General features: G+C 47.6%; 2 protein-coding genes across 2 annotated transcripts; one reads left to right on the plus strand and one right to left on the minus strand.

Annotated features, from left to right (window-relative positions):
• Positions 1-6,179: 6,179 nt before the first annotated feature.
• LACBIDRAFT_302453 (uncharacterized protein) lies at positions 6,180-6,701 on the plus strand (the record flags this gene model as incomplete). Its single annotated transcript, XM_001883402.1, has 3 exons — positions 6,180-6,351; positions 6,408-6,536; positions 6,595-6,701. 3 exons carry the CDS (start codon positions 6,180-6,182, stop codon positions 6,699-6,701), a joined length of 408 nt encoding a protein of 135 aa, XP_001883437.1.
• A 492-nt stretch (positions 6,702-7,193) lies between these two features.
• On the minus strand, positions 7,194-10,945 carry LACBIDRAFT_329325 (uncharacterized protein; the record flags this gene model as incomplete). The annotated part of the gene is made up of 13 exons (XM_001883510.1): positions 7,194-7,330; positions 7,576-7,587; positions 7,648-7,698; positions 7,760-7,858; positions 7,912-8,292; positions 8,353-8,700; positions 8,877-9,029; positions 9,136-9,261; positions 9,461-9,756; positions 9,868-9,888; positions 10,148-10,618; positions 10,684-10,813; positions 10,846-10,945. 13 exons carry the CDS (start codon positions 10,943-10,945, stop codon positions 7,194-7,196), a joined length of 2,325 nt encoding a protein of 774 aa, XP_001883545.1.
• Positions 10,946-12,918: the final 1,973 nt, after the last annotated feature.

The raw sequence follows: 12,918 nt of genomic DNA on the forward strand, positions 1-12,918 counted from the left end.
AAGAAGAGTAGAAAGGAGAGAAGGAAGGTAGCGCACATGACAGAGCGAAGAACATGATATTTTCCATCAAAGGCAGCAGCGGTAGTAACAGATAGCTCGCCCAGTCGTCGACAGCCAAAAAATGTACAGAGAGCAAGGGCCCAAACTGCAGCATGAAAGGGAGTGGAGAGATTGAGAACATGGTGGAGCGCCAGCAGGTGTTCAATGGACACAGGTGCATGGAGAGGGCGTTTGTGCATTGAACCCTCTTTGTTCGCAGACACCCGGGCCAGCTGAACCCATTCATCGTCACCAAACCAAGGGGCATGGTTGATGACATGCCATGCACGAATGCCAGAGAGCCAAGAACGTATGGTGTTCCCAGCCTGCCTACCCTTATGCTCACCAATAAAGGCACAAAGGAGAGGGTAAGAGGCAGGCATCCGCTCTTCTTCGTCTATGTTCCATCTGTCACAAAATTGGGTGAAGCGGAGGGTGCCAGCAGCATATGTGGTTTTTGTGTTAGGTGCATAAGCACCACGGATTGACATTAGAGCACTATTAACGAGATGGGAACTTGGAAGGGAGGTAGCCAGGTGATGTCGGTGATGAGCAGCGTGAGGCGTGTCCCAGGTAAATAGGCGATCAGCAGCAGCAACATGGGGGCGTAGAACACTCTGAGAGATCTGCCGCCCAGCATGAGGTTTCCGGGGTGTGATAGACCGAGATGATAGAGGTGAGAGGTGGTCAAGAGGAGTAAGCGAAGTAGATTGAGTAGGAAGAGTAGTTGGGAGGGGAGGAGGAGCAGTTAGCAAGGGCGGAGCAGTATACGATGTGGAAGGAACAGGCGTGGATGAGACTGTGGGTGGGAGTGCAGTAGAACGAGACTTGAAAGGGAAGAGAGTGTGACGATGTGTGGGGCACAGAGGAACAGAGACTGAACCACCCACAGTCGTCTCGACGACATGTGTCGCCGGCTTAAAAGGATAATCTAAGCTAGGCATGAACAAAACAGGAAGATAGCTCATCAGGGAGCTGAAACGATGGGAAAATTTGCTTCCCAGCTGGTCCTGGTTCCCCGCGCGAGATAGGATCAGCTGGATTAGCTTGAGATTCAATATAAACAGTTTTGAAGGCAAGCAACGTTGCCATGAGGATAAGGTGGGTGTGGCAAACTGCAAGGTTAAGGTAGATGTTGCCACTACGGCCCTTGTCAAGAGCACCAATAGTGCCCTGATTATTGGAATGGACAAGAAGATGAGTGTCATGAAGGCCCTTTGATTCAAGGAAAAGAGCTAGAAGCTCAATGGCGACAGTCTCAAGCCAGCAGATGTCACGACCGACAATCTTCCAAGAAGGCGATAGCTGGAAGGCAGCCCATTCACCACTGATGATGATACCAATACCCCATGACGTCGAAGCATCAACATACAAGCCAAGGTCTGATAAAGGACCAAGAGGGTGAAGAGATCGGTGTACCCCTGGCAAAGTGAGCTTGACCAGCCACCAGTTCAGGTCAGTGATCAGGGAATGTGGAGGATATTTCGTCAGGAATTCGTCACCATGGAAGGTGGAGGCAAAGTTAGAGAGAGAAGGCAGATGGGAGCGACCATCGAGGTAGACAAAAGCAATGTGACAAAGAGACCCATGGATCTTTTCAACATCACGCAGATGGCAAGGTCGGCCATCAAAGTCGACAAGGAACTGGAGAACACGTTGATGAAATTTATTCCTTTTTCCCTCCGGCAAGCTGACGCGCTTCCAAGGGATGTCCCAGAGGAAACCGATAAAGGTGGTGACGAAGGAAAAACGTTCATCACCCTTCTCGTCATGCCAAGGCACTCCCAATGAAGAAATGCGGCGAAGCATCTCATCGCGATCGTAGTCATAACGAAATTCGCCGTCAAGGAAAGGGCCCGAAGGTGAAGGAAACCGGAAGGCTTTCAAATCATCTTCATACTTCGGCACTGGAAAGACTCCTTCAGCCCTCCAGATATCGATGACGGCATTTGCGATCATCCCAGCATTACTGCTGGCACATGCGGCTCCGAAAGGGTGAGCATGGTTGATGAAAAAATCATCAGACATGCCTTGAACGACAAGCCAAGGTTTATGAGGTGGGAGAACAGGGCATGTGTGATGGAATTTCTTGATGTCGAGAGTGCATGCCTGCGTTCCAGGAGGCGCATGAGAAATCTGTATAAGAGTAAGGGATATAAGTAAAATGCGCAGGAAGATAATAGATTGGACAAGAACATAGACATGAGATGTGGGAGAGAGGTGCAGTGGATGCCCATAATATGTGTGAGGGCATAATACACTCAACATGTAGAAAGGGAAGCATCATTTTTACACGTCAGAAGGGTCATCACACTCGACGTGTGGAAGAGAAGTCATCACGCTCAATGCGTGGAAGAGAAGTCATCGTGCTCGATGCACGGAAGATAATCATCGTGCTTGACACACGGAAGATAATCATTGTGCCAGCGGCACGGAAGATAATATCATCATGCCAATGGCACGGAACAGGAGGATGATCAAGGGATGTAGGTAAGAATACCCAAAGAGCGACTGGATGCAAGCCAGCACTAATAAAGAAGGCATCTCCACGCACAAAATGCAAAGGAGACGCGAAAAGGAAAGGACGGAAAGAGGGGAAAAGGAACAGAAGAAAGAGTTACTCACAATCTCAGCCACTTTCAATGCGGTGTCGAAACACATAGGGAAGTCGTCCTTGTGAATATAGGAGTTGACGGATGCATGAAGCTTTGAGGCCTTGGACAGGTGTTGGCACACCCTCAGCTTATCGGGTACACCTGGTTCTTGTGGCTGAACAGAGACGAGGAGAGAGGAGGATTGAAAGGGGCCGCGCAGAATCCTCTCAGTGACTTCCTGAGAAAAAGGGCCTGAGAGCCTGCCCGACTTGACTTCTTTGGTGAGATAATCAGAAATGGTGTCGGGATAGGCGATGATGGAAGGATTGTTGGGCATAACAACGGTCTGGGAAAGGGAAGGCATATGGCCAATAGGGAAGCCGAAGTGCAAATTGAAGGGAAGGAGGGGATAGCTTTCGAAAAGGCTGTGTTTGCACAATAAGAAGTCGAAAGCGCCTGGGTTGTATGAATGCAAGATCTTGTCAAATAGAGCAGAGTCCTCCGCAGAGGTAGAGGACAGAGGGGGGCGAGAAATAATCGAAGGAGAGAAATCGGAGTAGGAAAGATGAAGGGAAAGGGAAGCCTGAAGGAATGCATCAGTTTGAGGGTCGGGGACGGCAGATCCATGAGAAGGTGTGGTGGCGCTTGCTCCCACAGAAGGAGCAGAGGTGGGCGCGTTCGTCCTTGTGAGAGCATGGGTGTCCGCACTTGCCTCTGAGATTCCAACTGATGCAGATAACCTTGTTGTCAGGGCTGAGGAGGTTGTGGTCACTGTATTTGGACCATATGGCTTTCCCGTCACTTTTAAACTTGACGACGATGGTGGTGTCCGCGTGATGGGTCGCGTCGTGGCCTTGCTCAGCACAGATAAGGCAGTCGGGCGTCGAGGAGGAAGACCTGCCGCTGCCTGTTGAAAAGGGCTGGGAGGGACGTGACTGAGAGGGGCGAAAGGCGAGTCGTGGTGTGAGCTTCCCAGTGAAAGGAGCTTTTGTGGGTTCAGGACCCATCATCCCACAAATGTCAACCATCATCTCGCGCTGCTTCTCGGAAAGCTTGTAGGCCTGGTAGTAACGTGCAGCGTCATATTCTCCGTATTTAGCCCAATGTTCCTGTCGGAACTTCAGCTCATCAGGTTTCCAGGCATCATAAAGGTCATCTTTAGTGTCCTGAGATGTGTAAAAGCAAAAATGATCGTTATACCAGTTACTGTGAGCATCGGCTGTGCCTTCCTCATCGCGTTCCTTTTGGAAGAGATACATGTTGCCAGCAGCCTCCGTCCATTGGCTACAAGACAAGGAGAGCTCCTTGCCAAAATGCGTAGAAAGCTTCTCGACATCAAGAATAACGGTGCCCCTTGTCTCACCAGGGTTTGGATTGGTCTTTGTCGTCGGCAAAGTAGACGCTTCAACATTCAAGATATTCAAATTCTTATTAAGGAAAAAAGGCAGTGGAACAGCAATGCAAAGCTCAGTGTCAAAGAGGCTCTGTGGAAAGGTGGCCTGCCAGGGAACTCCCACAACCCAAGGTACCATCTTTTTTCCATTCATGCAACGACGCTTTGCAATTCTAGCCTCCTCAGCAGAAAGTTTCCCGTCGTCAGCAGTTTTCCTTTTTGATTTTTGTTTGTCTTTAATTTCTTCATCGGCGATCCATTTTGCAAGTTTAGCATAGATTAAGTTCGGAAAGGAAGCAGCAAAGGAAGGAATGCGGAAGTGATGCAAGTCGGCGTCATCCAAAGAAACCAAAGAAGCTTCATCAGAGCCAGGCTCGGTATGGACAGCGGGATCAGAAATGTGGTCGAAGGTCTTCCGAGACCTTGCAGCATTTTTGTCCTCGATCTCCTTGTTCATTTGGAGGATAGATACCAAGGGAAGATTTTTTAACATTTGAATGATAGCTGGGGAGGTGTGAGTACGAGGAACTCGAGAGGGAGCGGCGAGGGAATCAGGGACAGGTGTGGCAGCCGTCTGAGAGACAGGTGTAGCAGGCATTTGAGAGACAGGGGTAGCAGCAGTCTGGGAGCTTTCAGCACTAACGGCAGCTTGAGAGTTTTGAGGGCTGTCAGTCATTGTGAGGTTGAAAAACAAGCGTTGAAAAATTCGAAAATTTTTACAGAAATTGAGGGCTCTTTTTGCCACGTCAGAACGATGAACTGAGGACAAGGAGAGTGCAGTCTCCTTGTCTAGGAATCGGAGACATGCACAGGTGTTTGTACTTATGAGTACAAACGCAAGATTTCGTTCTGACGCGTTACCGTTATCTTATCCGATAATGAGCTTGCACTCATTCCTCGTGCTTGCTCATCGCGGAATTTGAGATAAAGTGGTGAGATCATCAGGAAAAAAAGTGGTTGCGACATAGCACAACATAGTTCTGATAGCTATGGTAGCACTTTTGCAACCCCCCCTTTATATAGCACCCCATAGCATCCCTGTCCGTTTATATAATACTACAATTACATATATAGCCTCACCTGCTCATGACATATCCCTCCATAGTTTCATAGTACAAAAGTCATGTTTTTATACATAGACAGATATAGACAGTATTGAACAACGTAGCACAGGTAGAAGCCAATACATATATATTTCCCCTCCTGTTGATTTACAAACGCCGTCTATAAAAGTAGGTAATACTAATCGACAAGCATCATCTGTCTCCGATATCTCCTCATACACCTGTACAGCAGCTGCAACACAGAGACAGGGATGGCAGGGATGTTCTTGAGACAATACTGTGGTCACGGCTATAATCCGCAAAACCCGCGAGGAGAGAAAGGCAGTGTGAGTACGGCGAACGCGGACAAGGGAGGATGAAAGCATCTACACATGCTTGAGGGTAGGCACTGCCTGGAGATGAGGAAAAAGGGGGTGTGAGTATGAACATGGATGAAGACGGACGAAAGGACGTACAAACTGGAAACGAAGAGAAAAAGGGGGTGGGTGTGAGTACGGTGAACATGGATGAGGAGGATGAAAGCACGAACGGAATAGAGCTGAGCAAACAAAGGGGGCTGTGAGTACGAAGAAAGAATGTGTCTGAAGGACGAAAGTGCGCACTGACAGGAGATGAAGACGACAAAAAGATGACGAAAATTGGACGAACGCACAAAATTTCTAGAAACAAGGAGGGGAAGGGGGTGTGAGTACGACAAACATCGAAAGAACGCAAGCGTGGGGAAAGGGATGGGGGGTGCTTACCTCGGGCCCCTGTGAACCTTTCCCTCCTTACTGTTGGCTATTGTGATGTATGGTGAGTGGGAGGAAGCAGCAAGAGGGGAACCTCTGTGGAAAAGATGGGGGAGAAAAGACTCGAAGGGGGAAAAAACTCGAACATAGAGGGTACTAAGGGAGAGAGAAGATTCACAAAGAATGAGAAGAGGCAGAAAGAAGGTTTGAAGAGCCTTGAAGAGAGGGGTAGAAGACCAGAAGAGAGAGAATCGCAGAGGGACAGAAGCTGCAGGCTCGAAGAAAGAAAGAGAGGAGGGAGAAGATCGATGTGGTGGGAAGGAAGAACGTCATGCCAAAAAAAATTCAACATGGTCACATGGTGTCGGAGTTTCAACAGACTTCAAGGAAACATTTGACACTGCGCACATCTACTTCCTCACCGGAACCTCTCAGTGTTCCCGGTTCTTTGCAAGATTTCAACAAAGTTGAAGTGCTGGATACGATGGTGGGGATCGTGATTCTCTTCGCAGGTGTCGGAAACGATATCAGTGCGCAATGCCTCCTTCCCCTCTTTCTCACCACAACTAACCCTAGCCTCTTGCAGTCGGTTGGATGCTGCTAGCACTCAGCGTAGCATTAGTGAACGCCGGGTCGGGTCTCACAGCCCTACATCCTCTTGCGGCAAATTTGCAGGCTGCGGCATCGCAACGAGGTACTTTGCAGGTTTCAACTGGTGCGAATCCAGTACCGTCCTGACCTCCCTCCTTACCTTTCTTAGGCTCACCCACTAGCTTCGTTGAACTTCCTTGTGGCATATGCGTACGACCCCTCAACTGACGACGACATCGAGGATGACACACACGACATAAAGGAAAGCAGGGGTACCAGCAGTGTTTGACACGGCCCTTGTTGGAGAGGATATCAAGGAGTACCAAGCGCTGGGTGGTACCGCAGGTATGTTCAGCTCAATCCGTCGTTCGTACTTCAATAACTTACGTTCTGTTTCAGGCCTTCACGCTGCCCAAGTCCACACAATCTTCTTCCTTCCTGAACAATTCGGCTCCTATCCCCAGCCCCTCACTTATGTCAAATGGTTCACACCTTTGGGCCTGAACCTCGTATTGGCATGCACATCGTCAAGCGGTCAACTTGTCACTCTCGCCGAAACGCTGCAATTGTCCCTGTTGATCGACTGGTCCGGGGATGTCACCTACTGGGCAAGTGTGGTGCGAAGATTGACCAAAGTTGGACAACTGACAACGTCCTAGACCCTGCGACCCGGTTCTATTTCAATCCTTACAGAGACGTAGATACTTTTTCCGTCATTAAATGTCCTGTCACATTGATTCAGAAGCTTCAAGGCATAAGTAGATTGATTGACTACGAAAACCTAATAAATAAGTACACTGTCTACAAGAGCCTGGTAGCACTGATAACCACTGTAGTGCATGGCAGCAGCTACAGAGCCGATCATAGATGTGATGGCACCTCTGTCAGCCCTATTGCAAAATGTGGCGGACCGACGGTCTACAGACAACAATCAGCACGATGATGAAATCTGCCCAGCTATTGATGACTATGCCAGGTACGGTCTGCTACTGATCTAACTGGCGATCTACCGGCTAAAACTTTTTTTCCTGATGATTGGAGGTGGCTGAAAGACATAAGAGCGGTATGATTCTTAGCAGAGCCTGGCATGCGCTAGTAGGCAGTGGTGGAGAAAATCAGAATTAAAGAGCAAATATTACAGCAGATAAGCACCTGCCACTTACATTCATAGACAACTAGCAGACAAATTCAATCAATGTTAAGTCAGCAAAGATTTGAAAATAGAATAGACTCACAGCCCTTTCGACCAGCGGAATTCACCGCCATGTATCCACTATAGGGATCAGCTACAAAAAAGCATGAGAATCATCTTTGTACTGCTTATGTGATGGTGAAGAAGATACTTACTTGACCCAGCGATGTAACCTGTCGTCTTGACCCCGTCTGTATACATAATTTCGTTTGCCTCGAAGGGGAGCCAGTCTGATTGAACCCTTGGATCTGGATCTGGAAGAAGCATAAGAGCACCAGTGTTTTCAATAAACCATAACTTTACTCACTCCATGCCACCGGGCCCTTGAGCGGTTTGTTGAAAGTTGGGTCACGCACTGCCTGACCCCGAACGTTCTTCTGCTTTCTCTCGGCCTTCTCCTGGCTACAAACAAGAGTTATAGGCTCATCTTCAATGTGTCCCGGAAAGACCTGTGCTTGGAAAGATATGTGGTCATTATCATTCATCGGCACCTCACCGTCCATATCCCCAAACAGTTGAATCTTGCGACCAGTGATGCCTTCAGCTTTTACAATCTGCGACCTCAGGGAGGACACCGTTTGAGGTGGCGCGATAGAGAGCGTGTCAACCCGACCCAAGGAAGAGTCGTCCGAGTCAAAGGATGTTTTGGAAGTCATTGCTCCTTCTTCCTCATATAGCCGGTAGTAAACTGATTGATAATAATGAGTAACGCGGGTGCGCACAATACATATGAAATTCCCATTCGCACCATAACGAGGCTCAGGCGTCACAGCTTCAGGGAGACCCATTGATTGCGCCGTGCTCGCTGACCGCTTTTCAGCATCTTCCGCTTCAATTACTAAAACCATGGGGTCATCCTCAGATATCCCCGGTCCAAAAGGCTCCTTGAGCACCATTCGAAAGGAATCCGTAACAGCGGTCTGACTTGAAATCGATTCGAAAAATGTGGAATTCGTAGCTCCTGAAAATCCCTCGATTTTGCAGAGATGCTTTTTGATGGACAAAGCGGCACATGGGGGAGCGACAAGTTTCAAAAGAGTGCGACTGATGAATAGGGTGTTTGCGTAGATTGGGTTGTTTGTTGCAATTGAACTGTCTTTGGTGAATAAGCAATAGTATACTGATTGAGCAGAGAATTTCTATGAGAATCAGAACAACATTACACAGAGGACGACACAACTGTAACGAGGACCGCTCGTGTCAGGACTTTCATTCTGTGTAATGCATTAGTGCTGAGTTCTCTGACGAGAACGAGCCTGTGCAAGTACTTACCACTCCACGCCCATCTGATGAGCCTTGCCCAGATGAAGACGCGGATCTTCCGTCGGATCCAGCTGCGGTTGCGGCCATTTGGAGAGCTATCTTCAACGGTGCTAGGTGGTGAGCGGAAGAGTTTGATTGGCAATGGCAGCGGGCATTTAATTACTAGGCACATCTATATATGTCCCGTGCTGTGCAAACATGATTAGATCAGGAGGACTTGCCCAATCAACAATCGCCTGAAGATCAAAAACTCTTCGATATTGCTCACCATGCTTAAGTACCATGTACTTATCGGAGGGGGACAATAGCCGGTTCCAAAGTCTGGAGAGGTCTTCACGGCTAGATGTCGGGCCAAACTCCAAACGGACAAGTCTTGATGCGTCAAGCTTCAAGGCTGTGGAGATATCAAGGGGGTGGCGGAACGTGGAATTTGGATATACAGTCGCAAAAGAAATTAAGGCCCAAGTCTTCAACCCCCCCCCCCCCCCCCCTCCCTTTACCCCCCAAATCTGGTATGTTCTTCTCACCCTCCTATGTTTTTCTTAGAAGGAACCATCGGCTATTGGCAGCCGTCACCTCCGAACGTCCTTCACCAATGACAGTGACGACCTTCCGTGGTTCTGGGCCACGTTCATCGAACTCGTCGACTGGCCTGGCGCCATGCCAACCACCTATGCGCCTGACATCAATTCCATCGCCTGCAGGGTGTCGCGCCCAGGAAACCTCTGTAAACGCCACACACGTCAGGATGTGCGCAAGGCCGAGCAGCAGTATACGCGGCTCATCAAGACACTCTCGTACGCTGGCCTCAAGGCTGTTGGCCGACGAGGAGCAGCGCTTGATCATCTCCTCATCTTTGAGGGCAGGATATACATTTATGCAAAGTACACTGTTTGTTTTGTTTCGCTGTAGAAGCTAGTATTCCTAATTCTATCCATGTTTTTCTGTCTGACTTTGAGATTTTATCAAAAATTACTGACCGAATATGTGTGCAACTTACAAATCAAGCTTCAAGGGTGCTCTGGTAGTGTTGCAGACCATTTGAATGTTTTTATCAGAGAAGGTCACAAAAGAATTTACAGCTGATTCCGAAAAGGTTGTCACTACGCAATTTTTTGCAATGCATCAGCAATATAATATATGAGTGATATATTAGCTGAGTAATCAGGGATAGGGCTAAATCGGTGATTTAAGATTTCATGATCGACGACTACATAAACACGATTAACTGGCTTCTTGACTGGCTCATCCATACGGATGACTATGTAACTACCAGAAACATTTTTTTGGGAGAGCCTTGAACTTCTTTATCATTGTAATGTAGGCTAAACAGGAATACAAGGACAAGAACAGAGTTAGCGGGCTTGACCCAGTGCCACTCCACGCTGTCGACGAAAAGAAAAGCCGGTTCTTTCTCGAGAATGTCAGCAATAACCTCCAGAAAAGCCTCCCACTCCATCCCAAAATCAGTCATCCCAGCACCGAGACCATGGGGGTCCACCTTGTCCGCAGACTTCTTAGTGCGACCAGTGCCGGCAGGCTTTCGAGTTGAATTTACTGGCAAAAAACCCATAATCTCGTGCTGGGCAGGCGAGGTTTCAGTGGTGTTGGCCTCGACTGGAGCAAGAGGTTGAGAAGGGAGAGGAGGGCGAGGAGTTGATGTACGTGTTGTTGGCGCCGCAATGCAACGTGTTGCTGTAGTTCGAGCCTGCTTTGGTTGAGGTGTTGGTTGGGGGGAAGGCCAATTGGTGCTGTTTGGATGGGTGTACGTTTCCGAGAGGAAAGAACGATGGGTATCTAAGTGTGTGCGTGTGACCGAACGATGGGTGTGTCAAAAGTAGTCGGTGCTTCGGATAATGGGCATCTGGGGAGGGATGGTGTCGAAGGAACGGTGTCTTTTCCAAAAGTAGTGGGCTGCAATTGGGTGGTTTGGGAATCTTTGAGCGCTATAATGGTTGGGGAGAAGAATGCGACGCACCAAAAATTTGGACTTCCAGATCACTTAGGCTCCACAAAGTGACAAACCCCACGACGTCCCTGAGTTGGTGAAAAACAAAAAGGTGGTGGTGGTGAAGCATGGTTATTCACAGGATAAGGACTCTGGGGAATGCAAGGAAATCTAGGATAAAAACGGTCGAGGAAAGGGGACGGATAACGGACAGTAATCAATACAGATAAACGCCTGGGATACTTACAGATCAGGCTAACCCTGGCATGGACCTGATTACTCAGCTAATATATCACTCATATATTATATTGCTGATGCATTGCAAAAAATTGCGTAGTGACAACCTTTTTGGAATCAGCTGTAAGGCCTCTGGCAGATGCCCCTAGACTCGTTGCCACCATCAGCAAAAGTTCACGTTCCATGCTAGGCCATAAATGCCCATGAGAGGCACCAATAGGCCATGAAACACCTATGGTTACCACATGACGCCTCTAATTAGGAGGGGTCAGTGATTGCCTGACCCCCTCTAAGAAGAGGGCTTATATCAATATTCCCATCAGTTGAGTTAATTGTTGAATAACTAGCACCTTAAACAAGGGACGATCAGGCAGTTGAGTGAAGCCCTTGATGGATTCCGTGACAAAGTAATCATTTTTGCATCAGTTATGTAATTACAACAAACCAATGGGAAAATTTTTATTGTAACCGTATGTCTGCCAATTGTTCAAGGGGGCTGACAGAGAAAAAACAATTAATGTGCTTATTGTTTAAATTTTGCCCACAGCTGTGTTACCTAGGCAAAGCTTTGCTAAAAATTAAAAAAATTCTTATTGCCGAAGAGACAGACTGAATTGTTCCTGAAATTCGTTACATTTACAAATTTTAATTCTTACCAGCCTTTCGTCCCATGGATGCATCTCAAGACACATTTTAAAAATAGTAACAACATTTTTTTTACATCTGGACATCACCTTTGCACAATAGGCAAACACGCCGTCAATATAAAAAATTTCCCATAAGTCTGTTTTAATTACATAAGAGGTGCAAAAATGATTAATTTGTCAAACAATCTGTCAAAGGCTTTGCTTAACTACCCGATCGTCCCTTGTTTAAGGTGTAGTGTGGGACTTCATCGATTTAGCCCTCCCTCGGTAAGTATTATCCAGTGTACCTTCCCGCCGTTCTCAGGCTCCCTAGTGGTCCGCATTGGGAAGGTCGTCCCATCAGCGGCACCACATGCGCCTTCCCATCACGCTCCGTTGCCAAATGCGGACACGGCGTTGGCGCGTGTGACTTTTTCCTTGCTCACTGTCTGTGATGATGAGCAGCTGTATTCCACTGTTCCCAGTCCATTCCCTCCACTTTTTCTTGCCTAAGCCCACACAATAAGCCTGTAGAGTAGTATTATATGGCTACCTGCATGTAAATAGGCTACAGAGTTGTGTAATCACCTACATAAATATGCATGCTCATCCCCAGTGCCCATAGCCAGCTACAGAGAGACTATGAGACCCAATGGGGAGCTTGGATATTCATTATTAGTATGTGTGAGGGAGGGTATATAACTACAGGGCTGTGGGATGGCCAGAAAATATCTATTCTGCAGGTGTAATATACCCCAGCTTCCTACCTCTACTCACCCACTCCCAAGGTACCTATATCTACATTAAACACATAGAGTCACCAGGATAGCTATTTAGAAGAATTATGGGTATCTATATTCGCTATTTTATGGGTGTGAAGGATACCATGGCCTGATATCTCCAAAAATCATCTCAGTTCCTGGGAGGCTATCAGGCCATTGTAAGTATATTTGAATTGGCTAAAGGGTAGTTGTACAAGCTATAAAGAGGTTCACTAGGTTTAAAAGCGAGCGCCTCCATGCTATGGTAGTATTTGAAGTGGGGGATGAGGAGGTATACCTGGGATCAGTGATCAAGCCATACCTCCATCAATAAAAATTATCTGAACATTATTGGGACATCTATGGGTGCTTTATGAGTCCCCTATATCGACTTACACAGACCATGTTGCCCACAGAGAAGGTGGTGAAATGTTATTCAGGTAGGGGGAAGGTGTCTACAAAAAACACGAAATCTCTCT

This window comes from Laccaria bicolor, genomic scaffold, assembly GCF_000143565.1.
Source record: "Laccaria bicolor S238N-H82 LACBIscaffold_21 genomic scaffold, whole genome shotgun sequence".
NCBI lineage: Eukaryota > Fungi > Basidiomycota > Agaricomycetes > Agaricales > Hydnangiaceae > Laccaria > Laccaria bicolor.